Source organism: Apteryx rowi, unplaced genomic scaffold, assembly GCF_003343035.1.
Source record: "Apteryx rowi isolate R43461 unplaced genomic scaffold, aptRow1 scaffold_818, whole genome shotgun sequence".
Lineage (NCBI taxonomy): Eukaryota > Metazoa > Chordata > Aves > Apterygiformes > Apterygidae > Apteryx > Apteryx rowi.
The window spans coordinates 258,407-277,951 of record NW_020451114.1 but is presented as its reverse complement, the minus strand read 5'-3'; the positions used below and the strand labels follow the sequence as shown (position 1 = coordinate 277,951).

Below are 19,545 nucleotides of genomic sequence, written 5' to 3'. Positions count from 1 at the left end.
GTTAGGAAAGGCTCCAAATTTTCCTGAGGAAACACTGTAGTGATGTATGTTATCAAGCAGGATGTACTTTCATCATCATTAAATTTTATCCGTTCATATGCAGTGTAACCTGTTAAGAATTTGCAGGTTGCCCAAAACCTGTAAAAGTCACAAGCAACCTAGAAAATGCTTTGAAAGTGAATGCAGTGTCCAGCTATTGAGCTACTGGAATTTCCTCCTTCCCTACTAAATTGCCTGTAGTGGGAATTCAGTACCTATTCCTTTCATTATTATTATTATTATTTTTAATAGCTGTTTAGCCAAATGAGTAAGCAGTCAAAAGCAAACCAGACCTAAAGAATAAGACCAACTAGGGAAGAGAATGTTGTCATTTTAAAAAGAGATCAGGTTGGACATTTCTTATGATTTTTAATTCTTTTACTTTCCAACGGATGCAAAAGCAACTCTGTTGGGATCATATGAATTCCTACTTGCTAACTTAAAATGCTTGTTTTACTCCAGAATTTCAGATCTAAAGAACTGAAATTGTCTTAAACGTTCAGACTGCATTACAATGGTTAAAAAAAATAAAATCAAGAAATACAATTAAGAAACTCCCTGTCTTTGACTGCATCATGAATCTATTTTCCAAAGCATTTCCCGCAACTGTAAGGGCTATTTTATAAACAATAAAGAGAAACAGAATCCTATGTGATTCCAATAGCTGGGACTTTAAGAAAATCAGCATCTCAAGTCTTAGAATTAGTAGTACTAGCAAGCAACAATGAAGACATTTCTTAATTTCGTTGTTTCTCCTACTAGAATAGCAGAGGGCACAAAAAGAACAGTAAGTAATAACCTCAGTGCGCACACTTCAGTGCTGGAGAAAGAAGAAGCCCAGTTGTGTTGAATTTTTTTTTTTTTTTAATCAAAAAGATTTAGGACACAGAAGAACCATGTTTTTTCCCGAATTGCTAGTTCCTAAACATAGCTTGTGTAGCTAATAAAGGAGCATATCTTTACATCCTGGCCAAGATAAAGTATTGGAATAAAGCCATTGACTATATCCACTTTATGATGGATTATGGAAAAGTTATTTATAATTCTGATCCTGAATGCACTGCTTATCAAGTCATAACAATTTAGGTAGATAATCTTTGTGCCTGGAATCCCCCCTTTTAAAGGGATTTTTGCTTAGTGAAGGCACTACTGTATAACATGCTGTGCCTATGGTGTGTTTTAACACACACACACACACACACACATCACATTGCCTCAGGATATTATGCAGCCATAATTACTACACCAAAATCTAAACTGAGAACAGAGCTGAAAACCATTTGTCAGGCTAAGAAGATGCATTGGTTTCAGCATGCTTTCAATCCAAAAGCAAGCTAACCACTAACATTTCGTGCATCTGTGTTTGCAGTCCAGCGTACGTCCCTGCTCCCCATTCACGACATGTATCAGGACGTGATGCAAAGAACAGAGAGATGTTATTTTTGTCAGATTACAATACATACACAGACACCAGTCAGTTGTTAAAATTCCAACCAAAACACATTACCGTCAAGAAAATGAGCTCCTTGTATTTAAGGCATTGCCAACCGGAGTTGCTAAGCAACCATCCTTTAATACGTGCAACGAACTGGTGACAGCTTGCCTGCCATCCCGGGCCCAGTGCTGCTCCCTGGCTGCTGGTGGCAGGACCAGACTCTCCAAATGTGAAAGACACAAGGACAAGAAATTCTCTCAAACAGGTATTAAATATGAGCTGAATCATGCTTTTGCAAGGTAACATGAGAGTCCAAACCATAAAAAACACAGGCTTGCAAATTTTAAAATTCAGACTGCTGTCATAATGGTTTGGTGATCAACAGTACAATGATTTTAGTAGATACATACCCTCTGTAGCTTGCAGAGGGCGTTAAACTCAGCTCTCCAGATTCAAAAGATTTATAAGCCTGTAAGACAGACAACTTACACCAGTTGCTTACCTTAGTATTACGGTTATATTCTGTAGTTTTGATGCAGCAAGAGGAATTAAAGAAAGTTTGAGCTACAAGTGTTGCACACAATCTTATCGTTGAGTTCTTTCAAAAAAATCGTACTTAATAAAATGACAGAAAACAAGAAAAATCTTCCTGTGCCCTAGCCTGCAGCACAAAGCAGCTTTTACCTCAGTAATGTCATAGCCAACAGTGCATAGGTTCAAAATGCATTGCCATCACGTGTCCTAGTGTTTTACTATAGTAATTATCTAAACCATCATCATAAATCTTTTAACAAAAATAAATAGAAAACATAAGACGTTTTAGCACTGATTTTTCTATTATTCCCTGAATGTTTTACTGCACAATGTGAGATCTACATGGGAAGTGAACTTTTATAAATCCTGTAAACAGAGTGCCCTCAGGTAAGGAAAATTTTCACTGAAATAAGTGAAATTGTGCCTAAAGAGCAAGTATTAAGAAGTCATGAATTTCAGGATGAGGATTTTTACCTGTGCAAGAAAATACATTTGTACTGGTTACCTGCATTTGAAATAAACAAAGAAACTCAGATTTTTATAAAAATCTGTTCTTTATTAAACTCTGATCACAGAAGAAAATAGCTCAGTATAAAATCTCTACCAATGCGATTCATAGCACAGTAAGCTCTCAGTCTCTCACAGTCATAAGCTCTGGTTATGCATGTACAATACGTATGTTCATATCATAGAATACAGAACTGGAGGTTGTCCTTGCAGCCCAGATTTTTTTTTTTTTTTTTTTTTTTTAAGCAGGAAGACAATACTTAATAGAAGTTAATGATTTTAATGTACTGAAAGGAACTTCCATACCTTATTGTGTCAAGAACATCCAGTTTTGTAGCAATGCTTTGAGACCACTATAGGCAAAGTTTTGTTACTACTCAACCTGCTAAGACTATACTGCTATTATTAGGCATTTCAGAATATAAGGTAAGTCAATTTGAATGCCCCAGTAACAAACTATAGCAGTTAATTTGTTTCCTGAATACACATAGCAATCTTCATTCAAGGAGCCCCTGTAGCATAGCGGAAGGGCAGGAAGGCATGCACAGTGGTAAAGATAGCAAAGGGAAAAAGGTAAGTTTTCAATACAAGACTAGCTACTTCATAAAGCCTCACTTTCCAACAAAATCCTAAGAGTGATTTTTCCTGTTCAACTGGAACATTTCCAGCACATTTAGTTTATGTCAAGCAACTAAGAATGATTCTGAGTGCTGAATCCAGATCCATTTTCTTCAAACTCCATACCTCAAGCTGGCAGTGGAAAATATTCAAACACTCCATGCCAAATTTTGTGTTTAGAGAGTAGGGAGAACTGCAAAAAAATTTCTTCTTCGGCCTGACTTTTCCTGTCCCTTCTGCAATGTGTGTGGGAACCAGGTCTGACAATGAACTCCAGGTGAGGATCTGCTGTCCAGTAAAGGAAATTCATAACTAGCTGGATAGGCTGGGATCACTCTTCCCTTTACCCAAGAGTACAAGTTGGGATGAGGCTAGCCCTTTAATTTGAGTGGGAAGTGTATAAAGTGATGCCTTGGACTTGAAGTCCTTGACCATACAGTACCTTGGAGTTCATTTTAACATATTACTCACTTGCAAGGTCTTGCTGAGCAGTACCCCCCACTTTTGAATAACTCGAGTGAACAAACATCTAACCTGAACACTTATCTATAAAAAAAGGAAACACAATAACAATAAGAGCTCTACAAAGTCCTTTAGCAGTTATACAGCACTTCTCATCTTCACAGAACTTGCATTATTGCAAGATACTCCTTGGAAACTCTGGAAGAGGTTATTAATCAGAAAATATAGAGAAACATTTGTTATTTATGAGTCCTACCAATGTATGTGTCACTATCTCCACTGTAGGTAGCTGTGGTTAGATATTGCATCTCCTGGTTCTTTTGTAACTTAAAACAGAAAGCATTTTTATGCACTTCAGAAGGTAATTAGGCACAAGTACACTGATGGTATACTGTTACAGCACCTATAAATAATACAGGGCAGCAACAACTATATAATAGTTATTAGACTCTTGCAGTACCTAGAGTCAAGAGCAAAAATCAGAACAACTGCTACAAGTTTTCTAGCTTTTGTCCCAAGTCACTTCTTGTCTGCATGCCTGTTTTTTTTGTTTTTTTTTCTTATAAACACACCCCAAAAGATACCAAAATGAAAGCAGTTTGCTCATGAAACAAATTTAACAAGATACTACTGCAGCTTTAACAGCCCTTAGTCAGACAAGGACAGACAGCATTTATCTTTGAATCATTTAAAGAATTAAAGAACTCTCCTCTTTTAGCAGACTAAAACATATCAGATATTGGTTTGACAGATAGCAGTGACTCCATATGAGCTTAAATCATTTCCAGCATATGGAATCAAAATTTAGATAACTTTTTTTCCCAACACTGTATTAACTGCTGTGTGCTCTGTCCATCAGTAGCTGCTAGCACTGTTTTAACACTCCCAGATCAATGTGCATTTACCAAGACCTTGACAACTGCTACTGCAGTAATCAGAGCAGCCAAGAGCTAGCCCATCAATAAGCAACTTCATAATTAACTAAAATATGATACTCAAAAGGCAGTAGACCATAGAGAGATAGCACTGCCTTCAAAATTGTCTTTGAGCATATGTTTTAGCTGCTTCTAATACTACAACCCAGCTAATCCTTTGTGATAACTCCAATGATTTGAGCCGAGCAAGCAAATGGGGAATAAAACCTTCATTTACCCCTGGTTTCCTGGAAGCTAAGAAGCGAATGACACAAAACCTAACATGGAAAATAAAGGATCCAGTCTATTCTATCAAATCATTTGAAGAATCTAACTTGATGACATATGCTTATTTTTATTTACTGGTAGGGTGTAAGTATTATGGAAAAGACATTCCGAGATGACTGGATTCAGCAGCATCTGTGAATCATCTAAGGGACAAATTCTGCTCTGTAGACCTCGTGTATTTTCTAATTTCAGGGAAGATGCAAGCAATGAATTGAACCATCAATTGCAAAGCAAGAAACAATTGACCGCACTGTATTTTGCTATCATGGCAGACCTGGTTCTCTACTACCCAACACCTGGAGCAGCTACCCACACTTATGTGCTAGGAGTGCAACATGGGTGGAACTCAGTATGGTAAGGCTGATCACTGATATCAGACTTTGTGAACAAGCTCTAAAGTAACTGATCATACACAGCAAATATAATGATGAATTACGCTCCCTGTCTAAAGTGCTTTTCAGTTGAAAGTCACCACAAACAACGCAGTGTCCAGCAAAAACTAAACCACGTAGCCTTCTGTTTTATTCCTGTTAACACTTCCAAGGCAGAGTTATCCTGAGCCTTAAGAACAGCATGCAGGTTCTCTTATCGCCAGCTTCTTAAAACAGGAGACAGAAGATTGATCGAAAAGGCTTCTTAGCTAGAACCAATATATTCAGATGTTACACCCATTTTTCACTTTGCTGGACCTTCCCTCCCTCTCCTGTATATCTAAGACGCAATGCTGTAGTGATGTGTCATACTGGTAAAGCATTAAATGCTAGTTCTATCAGATGCTTTCAGTTTCTGCCAGCCTTAAAATGACATTTGGACCAAATTTGATGCTGATATATGTGCTGTACAGCCAAAATACGTTCCAGGAGACCTATATTTTGTCTAAGCAGACACTATATTTTTAGTCAGTTGCCTAAGGGTGACTTCAAAGCCTCCAGAACGTCATCTCAGAGCAAAAACCAAAATTGGAATGTCCCCCAACCTTAAAATGGGAGGATGTGCCAGAAAAACTTCCCCCACAAACTTTTTTGCTACATGACATGTAGCATCAACACAACCTCAGCAACACTATAAAATTAGCAAGTATTCCAAAGCAAGATGGGACACAGAAACACATTTCATGGAACACATAAAACCAAACTCAAACAGCATGAAAAAAGTAATATTTATTTTATTGTTCACAAATGCATGAACACCTTATGCAAAAGCAGCATCCTGAACCATACATTTCCCTTATTGTCATGAGATATTGGCAAAAAGCAAGTATTTTGCTATTCTTTATTATTAAACACACTCTGCTGATGTAAATGGAAACCACCCCACTGATTTCCATGGAGCTCTGTGTAAGTTAGCAAAGGGGCCAACTCAGACTGCAACACAATTAGATGTTGCAAAGGTGTCTTGCTCTTTTCTCAATGCCAAATTATCAAAATACGTGCTTCCCACTAAGATGGGCACACTGTCCAGATACCTAATAAGTTCCCCACTCTCTTCAATTCTAACTGAAACAGATATAATTTTAAATATTTATTTAAGCATTATGACCCTGAACCCACACTAACAATGCCAGGTTTATCTTTATGCTCCAGTAGCAATCTTATTTTATTCAAAATTTTAAAAGATAACAAGTGTGCTCAGACACTGTTTTAGGAACAAGACCTTTCAGCACGGCAGTCATCTGCTCCTTTCCTACATGCCCCCTCTGCACCTGGAGGCCAAATGCTTACACTGAAGAAATGCAGTCTGAGCTTAACTTGAAAAAATGCACAGCATTTTTTTTTTTTTTTACCTTCATCTTTTCCTCCTGATCTTGAGACGGGAGTAGTTAATGGACCAGACTAACCAGAATGCAAAGGTTATGTCTGCCTTCACAGCCAATAGAAACAATGGATGTAATCAAATAGGCCATGCTTTTGAACCTATGCAGAAACATTCTTTTTGTTTTCTATTTTCTTTATTAAAGAAACATTCTCTTAAACAGAGAACTTGACTGCAATTGCCTTGAAGACTTACCTGGAGCAAATTACTCCTACTGTTTCCAGAAATGATCCCTACTATAAGACAGCATCATTCCTCCACTCCTCTGAGTGAGGAGACTTCGCCTTCCCTCCCTCCCCCAAATCTACAACTGAAGCCTCAAAATATTTACTACACTAGGAGAAATGGCTCTGATGGAAAAAGCTTCCATCACCATATGTCTAAAATGATTGACAAATACTATGCATCTCTGCAAGACTGATATTGGATCTACGGATCAATGAAAACTTCTTCATTTTACTGCTCAAGCTGTAGGAACTACGCTATTAGCTCCTGTCAACTTCACATTTAAGAAATATCATTTACTTCACACACTGGAAGAACCTGTTAAGAACCCATATATGTATAGATATACAGATACATAATTTTTACACCAAGCAAACTGCTAAAAGATTGTTGCTGGGTTCAGCAACAACTAACATACACTGCCAGACATGAGGCTAAATGAGATCCTGTCACTTATATGGCATCAGATAGTTATATGACTCTGGTCAAAGAGTTTCAGAATTGTTCACAAATAAGTATCTTTCAAAGACGAAAATAAAAAGTTTGAAAGGGTCCGAATTTCACTTCTAGATAAACTGGAAGAATGAAGCAGAAAATATTTACCATGCAAAGTAGTTTCCATAATTAATTTAAATTTCAATTCTGTGCATGGCAGACATATCTAAACATACACTCTATTACTTTTGTAGCCAGATTCTGAGGTATCTTGGACTAAACGATGACTTTAATGAATCTGGCAGTATCTCACATGTGTATCACTGCCCCAAATTTTGGAAAAGAAGCAGCTGTACATTTTCAGCCCTGTATATTGCGAGTCTGGCTGCACAGAGTCTGAAACAGAAGTATTCTGCTCATGACCATGCCTGCAAAAATGCACATTTAATAAGGCCATTATATTCAAGCTCAAAACAGGACTCAAGTCACATGAACAATCAAATAAATCAGAAATAGATCCAGGAAAGCCATATAGCAGAAGATGGTCTCAAAAAGCAGCATTCCAGGAATTTAGTAAGTGATTTTTTCCCCATAAATTGTGTGCTAATATCTTGAACTGGTTTTATCCACAGGTCCAGACAACATAACTGGTATCTATGCATGCATTCTCACAAAATGTTGTTTTATTATTATTTTTACTAGAAGGTACCAAATGACCCAGAATTTGAGGGTAGAATTCTACCCAAGTTCTGTCAGTGAGGTTCAAGTTGTTGATCAACTTTAAGCAGTTCCCATGCATGCTGAGGGAAGATTCGACTTTCAATTGTTTTAAATATTTGTCAACATGCAAGATACAATTCTTATTTTACAAAGCGTAGAAAGATAGCTGAACTTGTACTGAAATATTCCTCAGGAAGTTCTTGCAGAGCTAGATCATGTTAAGACTACCAGTTTATCTGATCTGGCTTAAAGAAAGACAGAGCACACAACCAATTTAACACAAAACAAGGAATGGTGCAGATTTACAGTGAGTTAGCTGCCCACATCCCATGGCAAATAGAAAGAAGCTACCCTTTAATCAATGTGGGGTAAGCTACCTTGAATTTACAGTAGGGTAAGAGTATTCACACCAGCCATTACCTTGGAGTAGCAGGCGTGCTGTAAATCTGCTGTCCAGCTTGCTTTGTAGTAATTTGCTCCATTCTGAAGTTGTCCAGGCAGCTAACATTTTGGCTTAGTTAAAGGTAATGGCATTTGTCCAAGAAGGAAGTAGACCACTTTCCGTCTTCCCCATGCCACTTCACATAAATACATAGTTATACAAATGCAAAAAGCATCAGTACCAAGACTGGAAGAATCACAATACAAAGCAAATAGGAAAATTAATGGTCACATGCATTACCATTCAGCAGAGACAGTCCCTCACAATCCTATATTCTGCCATGAAATCTACACTAGGGTTTATTACYGATGACCTACCTTTCAGGCTAATCAATCCAGCATTAGTAATTATTTCTGAGTACAGACTATATCCAAAGCTTTTCCTCCTAAGACCTATATTTTGGGTTTAGATAGTTTTCAGTACCGTGACAAGAGACAAACCTAGGACAAAGATCTTGATTTGTTTTGTGTGTTATAAATAACAGGCAAATGGATAATTGAGATGCAAAAACTAGTAATTGTGCCAGACACTTTACACCTAGAGCTCCATTGTTTTTCCTTGTAATAAGTGTCACTTGACCAAAGCTGTTAAGAATGCATTTAGACAGCAACAGATCAGCTCTTGCAGTGATGAAAAAGGAACCTGGGAGTTCAAGATATGGTTTCTAATTCCACCTATTTCATACTCATGGCACGCCGGGCAACTCAAAACTTTTCTCTCTCATAGTAATCACATTATATGGAAGGGAAATAACATTTATATTTTCTTCACAAAAAGAGTAGTAAGTCCATTAATGTATCAAGTGAGATGAAAAGCAGTCTAAAAGAGGCTTCTACTTATTGTAGCAGTTTTGACTAAAAAATGGTCAGCAGAATCACTTTGTCAATTAGGTTAAAAAAATAAAAAATAAAAAAAATAAGACCACACACACAAGAATACTTTGGGAATAGAGTTTCAGAAGCCTATCTCTGGCATTCACATTAAAGTGGTAGCCTGACTACTAGCAATATTTTTGTCTGCAATTGTCTAATGCACAGAGTATTGATGGGTGTATCAAGCAGTAGCAGTATTTTCAGCATTTACATCTGCTGTATTTAGTACTTTATACCTGAATTCTCTCCCTCAATAAAAAGTGTCTGTCCTGTAGTTAGCAGGACTACCCCATACACACAGCATTTCTAAATGGAATTACATATTACTGTTATCTCTCCACCATAATATTATCTTACCGTTTCACTATCAGTCAGCACCACAGTTTTAACACAGGTCACGAACAACATGCAACGGGCCTACTTTAATTGCTTGCTTCAGACAATATATTGTTTCATATTCATACACTCTTAAAATGTTTTCTTAGCCATATTGAAAATAGTACTCCAAAGTTTAAGTTTATATTCAAACCATCAAGGTTCTTTTTCACCAAAAAACACCTGAACAAAAACAAGAAAAAAATCCCTGTACTCACAAAGGAAATCAAATTTTCTCCTGAATTAGTGTTAACGGACATTTATATTAGAGGACTCCGTATTTCAGAAATCAGTTATTTAATGCTCAATATTCTTTTCAGCAGATGAAGAGGTAGGTATATTTCCACACAACAAGAAAAACTGCAACAGACATTAAATTAAATCAAGTAATGTCTGAGAAGTCAAACACTGCTCTGACAGCACAAACATAATTGTGTCTGAAGATACTCCCCAAGAAGGACAAGAAAAGTTGTGCATTCTGATTAGATAATACATCCTCATTTGAAATTTAATAAATTTTTTGGAAAAAAAACCACAGGTATTCAAACACTACCTCCTTTCCTTCCCTTCCCTCCCCCCAAGAAACGCGAGTGTCTGCAAAACTGGTTGTATCAATGGTAGTACAAACTTTTGGACTGCTAAACATTGAATTTACTGCAATTCTTCCTTACATTCACCAACACCAGCAGTCTACAAATTTACACAGAGACCATATGCATGATAATTACATAATTACAATAGAAATTAAACTTTAAGTGTTGTTAAAACAATCTTCATAAATAATGAAAATATCTGTGTTCTAGCTCTTCAGTGACCTAAGGTTAATTGGTATAGATAGATAGTGGGTTTTTTTCCTTTTATAAACCAAACTGGATGTTCCTCACTGCCAGCAATGGTTAAGGCCTGGATCAAGTTACTCTCCTTTTGCTTTTCCCTTTTCCTGCTTTTTTCCATTTTCCACCACCAGATTATTTTCTGGTTTGCTTACTCCATTTGCAACAGCACCATTTGCTATTTTGCCATTCTTTACAGGTTCCTTGGGCAGCTTGTATGTCCGATAGTAGAAGTTACCAAACAGGAAAATGAAGGTGACAGCATAGAAAATTACACCCCAGTGCATCCATTTGGGGAAAGGACAATCAATATAAATAGACAAGGCTGTGTGGCCAATAGTCACATGGAACTGCACCTGAAAGACAGAAAATACAGAATCAACAAAGTTTTAATATATTCTATATGTCTGACTGCACCAATGTATACCAATGCACTAGGTTATGAGAACTGNCTATCATTGGCTGCCAAATCATGCATGCACACATATGATTGATCCTGGAGATTAACTTTATTACAGCCTCTGGTATTATTTCTTTGTGAAAATAAAAATCTTTTAAGAGTTTAAAATACTCACAAGCAGTAATAAGTTTTTTTAGAAGAACTTTTTCCACATACTCATACAGCAATGGTTACATACTTAAGCAATTATTTTGACTGCTTAATTGCACCAAGGAATATAATCATTTCTAACTTGAGCTGTAAATAAATATCAGATAGCTAAGTATTTCTGGAAAGAGTCTGTTTCAGAGTTCTGCAGATACAAATCTACTCAGAGGCAATAACTTCCTAGATAAAGGGAGAAAAGTTTTACTTACCAATTGTAATATGGTCAAGTATCGTTTCCACCACAGATATTTCTGAAATTTAGGGCCACAGGCAGCTAATCCATAATACATGTACATAATGACATGAATAAATGCATTCATCTGAGCTCCAAAAAAAGCTGTCGAGAAACAGAAGGGAAGATTTTAATGTAATTTTGAAAAAAATGAGAGAAAAAAAAATYGATTCTCTTATTATTTATATAATAGTACAATCATGAAGCACAAGGAATGCTGCACTTCCATCTTTGAAAAATTCCATTGTATAGATCTAACTGCTGACATGTACTTGACACAAATATCTGTTCACGTGAGTAGCGTGTCATGTCTTTCATGGAACTACCTATGTAAAAAGTTATTCATGTAGACTTTTGTTGAACAGACACATTTATCATAAGCATTCCACATTAGTTACTGTGGTATAAGTACAATTGGCTTGTTAAGGGATTATTAAAAGCAATGTTTCACAGTGTAAAGTATAGAGAAGTATCTATCAGGTTCTGTACTTTAATCTATTAAGCTATGTATAAGTTTATAAGATTCACTTCTCAGCAAGAAATCAAGAAACTCATGTGGAAGTCTGATTAAAGAGACCAAGAAATAATACAAAGCAAAACTTCGTTTGTAGTTGTAAGATGTTTAAGGGCACTGCAAAGTGAGTTTGTCTCTTAAAAGCTCATCTTTATTTTTCTTATTTATGACTCAAACTCCAGCATTCTTAAACAAATAAAGGAATAGTGTAACATTTTCCAGAACAATTCATGCTGGAAACAAAGATGATAGTTCTCATTTGCATTAAGAGCTCTTAGCTCTGTCAAGGTATGCAGCCATTTAACAGAAGCAAATTGTATCTTTTTAAGGTTTTCTTACACTGCTAGAGAGGCTTGAAAGGGCTGTAATGTAAAACATTGGGGCAATACAAACAGCTGCTAATATCAGACAATTCAGATTTCTGTGTGGTAAACTATGTCTAAACCCTGTCAGTTAATTTATAATAGATCTATGTAAGCAATGTGCTATCAACTACAAAACAGAAGACATCTATCTGCATTTATGCTGCAGCCCTCCATAAATGCAGAAGAGCAACTGTTGCTTTTCTTTTTGTAGGGGATAGAAACTAAGAGGCAGTGCAGAAAACACCACAAAACTGAAATAAGTTCAGAAATAGTCCCAACTGTTATACTGAATACTGCAGATATTTATAGCATGAAAAAAATTTATAAAAGGCAGTAAGAGAGAGTGCGTTTTGAGATGTCCAGGGAATTTCCAGGTAAGACTACAAGCAAGCAGGTGCAGTAACCAATGAAGATCGTGAAACATCTGGTTGAGTACTCACATTCTGCAGACTACTTTGGAGAAATTCAGCCATAGTTACAGATACTAGTTTTACGTATTTCTCCTTCTGAACAAAAACAAACACTCAGTACAAGACATGTACAGTAAATGAGAGCATAAAGCCCACTACTGTAAGTGTTGGGGTGGTTTGACAAAAGAAACTGTAGTTTGGAGTTTACTGTAGGTAACTTTTAGTGTCTTAAGCTTACAAAGCACATTACAAACAGAACAGAATGTTCTCCCTGAACCCTTAGCTCTGTAGAGCTTATAATTTGAGAGAGAAAATGCAACAATGACAAAAACAAAAGGTACAATGCAGGAAAGGGAGGATGTGGCAAAAACAATGGAACAAAACTTTGATGTGGGTTTTAGAAGCAAGAAAAAAAGTTAAAGATGATTATGAATAATAGACTTGTGTCATTATGAATAGCTTTTAAAAGTTAAGTGACAGATTTAATGGCTCACCTTCACAGGAAGGTTTCAGAATTTTATACATGCATCTTTATAAAAAAGAAAGCAAACCCCAAACTCAGACATAATGCCAAATATCGTTTCCATTAACTTCATTACATTTGCACACAGATTGTGGCCCATAATTAGATTTTGCAGTTCTCTGTATCTGCAAAAGTTAAAGTTAGGCAAGACACATTCATCTTTCTATTTCATACAGAACAAGGATAATTCTGAGGACAGAACTTCAGGTTTGCATTTGATGCCCAGGAGGAGAGAGAGAAAAAAAAAAAAAAGTTTTGCAATTCATTAGACTATGGCCCTGTTACCTTTTCCTCCCCCACATTTCCCACAGAGGAAATTTGTACATATTAAAGCTACCACACTGTTTCAGTTCTATTTAAACAGTCTTGTACATCATACAGTGATAATTCTATGAAAGCTCTTTTCTGTTCATCCCAAATAATAATTTTCCATCATGTCCACCCAAAAGGGTGCATGTGTTTGTGTGCATATGTTGGGGGGGAACTCACCTTGTCCACCTGCAACCCACTTAATACCAATCCACCAGAGGGTGAACATGGTGAAATGGTGATAGACATGAAGGAAACTAATTTGGTTAAATTTCTTCCTCAGGATGAAAAATACTGTATCCAAGTATTCAATTCCTTTGGAGACATAATACCACCATAAAGCAGCAGCTATCTGTAATAAGAAAAAAACAAAAGTTTTAATAATTCCAGGTGGAATGGAATAAAATTAACTCCACCTATCTGCTGCAAGAGAAGAACATCTCTTCCTTCCCCAAATCCTGGTTAATGGCATCAAATGTTGAGGTGGAATCATTAAACACATGATATCAATACTCCAGTCATCTGTTCTGGACAGCGTTGTAGTATTCTGAATCTGTGGCTCACAAACCACTACCATAAAAAAAGAACTAACATAATTAAAAGCCTTGCTGTCTCTAAACAGTTTACCGTTTATASATAAGGAGTCTGCATTCTCATTCTTTACCCTAAGCTTGATGGCAGAAGACTACCGCAGGGATTCTTGTACTAATGAGGCAACACTGATGTAGTCAGAACAATGAGGCAGAAACATTATGATAAAGCAAAACTGCAAAGACTGCAATTTTGTATAAAATTCTTTTGATATTGCAAGTTCATGGGTGGGAAGATACCAACTCATTCTACAAGCTAGGTGCAGTACAAATTTCACACCCCATAGGGCAATACTCCCCTCAACTTCTTCTGGCCTACTCAGCAAACCTTTCTAAAAAACAGCATTCCCCTGGAGGCTATCTTCCATTCTGGGATCAGAAGAAATGAGATTATGGGAGACTCACACAGCAGAAGGTACAGAGATATAACCCAACTATCCAACAAGGCAGTGCTACACAAGCTTTTTTTCTTCTTTTTTATTTTTTTATTTCCAATCCACCAATTACAGTGGAATTTGCCCAAGATGCAACATGAAGCATGGATTCCTGCTGAAATCAGGATATTGCTATACCAAGCAAAGCTCAGAAAATCCATGCAGTAATTTGCTAATATTGTGACAGGGGGTATAGTGGTGAGGGGGACTCCCTTCCATATCCCAAAGCATAGCAATGAGTCTAGTTCCTGGCATCATAAGTCATCTAGCTTGTTATGCAAGGGTGGGACCAGAACATATCCCAGATGGTGACTCACATGTAGAATGAAAAAATGCTGAAAAAGGCACCACCAACAAGGAGAGCGGGCAATGTCACAACACACCTATTTGAGCAAGTGAAAAGTTGACCTGGTCTTTCAGGACTCATCTGATAGCAAGCCAGACTTACCTTAACATTGTGTAAAATAACTCCACAGCTCCCCTTAGTTCCCAGGGAAGACAGAAAAGAAAAATAAGAAAGCAGCAGCTTCTCTTCCCAAATGCACACAAACTGTTGGGTGAGTGGAAGAAAGGGAAACCAGGAGAATGGGCAGTACAGAGCACTGTTACAGCCCTGCATGGTGTTTTCCTCCACCCCTCCAATCTAGCTGGAGAAGAATGGTCTCTCCTCACAGTAAGCTAAATCACAGCCATACTCTGGCTGATGAACATTTTAGGAGAGGTTGTGGCAGCAGCAAGAAAGCAGCACAAGAATGCTGCAGTTCTGCATTGCAGACTCCGCAGCTTCCCAAAGGGATTGCACAGCTTACCATTGCCAAACTGCAGACTTTTACATATCCACTACTGAACACCCTTCTCACTCTCCGGATTTTATATAAACAGATACTAACAGCTGTCAAAGTTGGAGAAAGGCTTGATGACAGAAAAGTGACTCCCACAGATCTTGGAGTTCCCAGACATACAGGCAAGTTGCAAGAACTATCAATATATATGTTGCTCAATATCTAGTACACTTCTGCCTCTGGGACAGATAGGCATGTGTTTAGCAACACCCACATGAAGGCTTTGTCTCACACCCATGGATCAGCATAACAGTCCAGCATCTTTCACAGATACTTGCTAAGCTGCAGCTTTTAAATAAATTACAAAAGATAAACATCTGTTCATCTCATGAGCTAACAATAAACATTTTGTCCTCTATCCACAAAAGGACAAGCCAGCATTACAACATTAAGTCCCTTGGATAGCCTACCTTCTGAGAGGCTTGTAAAGAATCAATAGTTCAGTTAGATACAAACTGCCATAAAAGCTCTTATGAAGCTGATGTGCATTTTGTTAAAGAAACAGTGGAATAATAAGCAGTACTTGCCAATTTACTACACGAGAGCAAAATGCAAGTGGAGATAAAATCCAACAGAAAACTTGTATTTTATGTCCAAAATGTTAGAGGCTCACTATATGCTCCTGGACAAGTCATTCACACCTTGTTCTTTCTTTTGAATTCCACCTGTCTTGCAGTGAAAGCAGTTGCAACCTGGGGATTAAAATCAACTGAATTTCTGATTAAAATGCTTCCCATCATTTATGAACAAAAAATAGCATTCATCTCCTAGCAGGATTATACCTGCTGACTTTTGTGTTCCTGCAGATTTTCTGCCTGAAAGCTCTTTTGCTCTCTCCCTTTCCATCATCCAGTTTAACCTCTATTTATTCTTAAAACAGGTTTCAGGTACTGTTCTCTCTCAGTGCTCCCAATGACTTATGTCGGTATTTTGATCATTAGCTTATAGATGTAAAAAACAAACAAAAAAAAAAACAAAAAAACCCAAACAGATGTTAAGTCATTTGCCCAAGGCTACCTAGGTAATCAGTGGCAGAGGACAGAAATAAAGCAGAACAATACAATCAGTATGCAAACTGTGTCAGGAGCAGATGGTCACTGTTAAACTTGTTCTGTAAAGCATCAAAAATTAGGACCTAATCTGTAGTCTTCCTTAGACACAGCAAAGAAAGATTTAATTTAACAGAAAATATGCATTAAAATAGACATTTCTGAAGTGAATACTGCTAGTCATGACCATACCTTTTCTGGGAGTTTTCATGTGTGTCAATCTAAGTCTGTTAAAACACCAGATGGCACAGAAAGATTACATTACAGCCTAAGATTAAGGGGTCAACAAGGGGTCCAACCCCACAACCTCTGCTTACTGCAAGCTTTTTAACAGAGGTCTGTTTTAACACAAGACCTGTGTCCTGCACCCTCCTTCCTCATTTTGGGTTGGAGCTGATTATCCGTTATGGGGTTTGAAAGGATGGGTACTTCTCAGAATGTAACCATGACATTAAAAATTAAAGAGGAAACAGAGGTTTTTAAAGAGATCTGTCTTTTCCTTGCTTTAGTTATAGGATTTTATTTATAGGACCATGAAGTTTTTGTTAACTCAAGTTTCCTTTTGATGGAAATTTAAAGAAAATTTGTAAAGATCAAATTTATGGCCCTAATTATTATATTTATTTCATAAGAGGAAATTATTCAAGCTCTAGATATATTCAGGAAAAGTAAAAGCAGATTAAAATTACAATACAGAAGACAACCATAGCTCAGCTTTAAGATTACCATTAACACATTTAAAAGTAGGAACTAACTAATGTACCACAGTTCCAGACTCCTAATCCTCAGTTCTCCAAAAATGCTAATAGAATAGATGAGTCTTGTCCTGGGAAACAAGAACATACAAAAGTCAGGAGAGAGGGAAAGTGGCTACTCACAGACGCTAAAATTAAATGCCTGAATTTAGACAATGTTAGGAAGTTGTTTACTCTAAACAGTGGAACTTCCAAAGGAGCACTCCAAAGCATGAAATTTAGCACCTCACCCCTTTGCATTGATTATTCTGGCTCCTAAACTAGATGCTTAGAGTTAAGCAAAATGTTCCTCCAAGATGCAGCTCCAGCTCCTTCAAAAGCCCTTGTTGGGGATTTTTCCCTTTTTCTTCCTTCTCTGTGTAGCTTTTCATAACCAATTACAAAACACACTCCTTAACTTCCTGCCAGCAATCAGGAAGGTCGTTACCTATACCCAGGAGATAAGTCCAATGAAAAGGAGTAAGATATCTCTGCAACTCTGGCATCCAGTTCCCATCCCTGCTCTCTCCAGTTGTCTGGGGGAACCTCAAAGAGATCAACAGGTGTAGGGTCAAAACACCAAATAGGAAGACCAGCTTCTTCATACTGTGTGTAAACTAACTATAGAATTCATTGTCAAGCAATGCCAGAAGCTTGATAAGGTTCAAGAAAGCATATAGAAAAATTTGTGGAAGAATATCTTCTTAAGAACTGGCAAAACACAAAGATACCATTTCTGACTCAAAAGGTCCATGAGCTGCAGATCGCTGGTGTTGCTAGACTACACAGAGCAAGTGCCCCTATGTGCCTTACTTTACACTGTTCCCTTGAAACCACTATTGGCTACTGTCTGAGACAGGATGTGGGTTGAAGAGGAGGAGAAAGACATTCTCTGTCATCCAGGATGGTCAATCTTTTGTTTCTCTTTCTTTGAATGACAAGGGATGGTTTCTTGACACCTCATTTTGAACAGGAACACTGGTCAAAATGGCCCACTACCTGGCAGCATCATAGTGGCACTTCCCTGAGAAAAGGCAGAAACAGAAGCCATACCAGGACTTTAGACCTCTACATGTGATTTGTGTCACATTTCTCATTATTTATCTTCCATTTTTTTGTTCTAGCTTTCTAACTCACACAATGAAGTCATACATGAAGCTGTTGCTTTCCAGATCATGTTCTATAATGCTTTCTGGGTTCAGTACTTTTCCCATTTGAGTTAGTGCTAGCCTCCTTTATCTGAATAATGCAGGATTTATTTACTCATTTTCTTACAAATAAAGTTATTTTATTTATATTGAGTTCTATTATTGCAGAGCAGAATTCCTCTTCAGAGAAATCCTGGTGCCTATAGAGACTAGATATTTACTATTTAAATCTATTTAAATGATGTCAGAGATGTGATGCAAGACTTATCAGTTGTAAACTTGAAACTGCAAGAAGGAGCCCACGCTTAGATACATTAAGAGCTGCTTTTGCAGGTTTACATTAAGACAAACGAAGACAAACAGAATCTTAAGTTTTTTAAAACATCCTACAGTGTCAAAAAACAACATGCCTTAATACAGAGCATGATTTACTGTAACACAGGCCAGAAACTTATCTCAGACTCTTTGGCTAGACAGGAGAACAAAGTACACTTGTAAAAAGTGTAGCTTTCTACTTGTTATTTATTAGTTTTTCTAAATTGAGAATTTATTTAGAAGAACTATCAGATAATTAACAAGATAAGAGTTTTGAATGATAACACACTAACCAGTTACTGCAACTACTTGACAGAACTCAATTTGTACTGCTTTCCCAATTCTATCAGTTGCAAATTGCACATTACAACTTACAACTTTAGAAATAAAGTTTATGTAAATCCACAAGTTTGTAAAAAGCTTAGGAAGTCAGGAAATCCAAAGAGCCAATACTGCTAGAGCAACCTTTTCCAGACATATCACGCAACAAATACATGGTGCAGGTCATTTTGCCTTCATTTCATTATATAATAACCCTTTGTTTGTCATAGTGATCAAAATGGAAGATAATTTTGTTGAGCAGGTCTGACCTGTGCACAGCCTTCCAAAAGCAAGTGCACCTAAAATTAAGGCATGAAGTAGAAAACCTAGTACTAAGCAAATCTTTGGTCAAGTTTACATGGAGACTGGGTTAGCTGTTTGCATACAAAATGTCATTAGACTCCCAGATATGCACCCTTGTACTTAACTATGATTAAAATTCATCCTATGTCTGTCATGCCAGTCCTCAATGCCATTCAGTTGTGTATGAGGACATTATATTTTTCTCAGATATTGAAAGACTGTGAAGCATTTGTTACACTTTGCTAGTTTTTGTTTTTAAACAAAGTTATTAACAGAAGTACTCCAGTGAATGAAATAGTGTAAGCACAGTATTGGTAAAGGTGAAAAACAGGTAACCA

At 37.1% G+C, this 19,545-nt stretch overlaps 1 protein-coding gene across 2 annotated transcripts in view; it reads right to left on the bottom strand.

Annotated features, from left to right (window-relative positions):
- Positions 1 to 10,199: 10,199 nt before the first annotated feature.
- ELOVL4 (ELOVL fatty acid elongase 4) overlaps positions 10,200 to 19,545 on the bottom strand; it is a 32,553-nt gene continuing 23,207 nt past the window's right edge. For both annotated transcript variants that reach the window (XM_026089468.1, XM_026089470.1), the window contains exons 4-6: positions 13,652 to 13,823; positions 11,328 to 11,455; positions 10,200 to 10,867 (exon numbers count right to left, since the gene is read on the bottom strand). In XM_026089468.1, the coding sequence (XP_025945253.1) occupies positions 10,592 to 10,867; positions 11,328 to 11,455; positions 13,652 to 13,823 (576 nt within the window). In that variant the 3' untranslated portion in view covers positions 10,200 to 10,591. The remainder of the gene's footprint in view (positions 10,868 to 11,327; positions 11,456 to 13,651; positions 13,824 to 19,545) is intronic.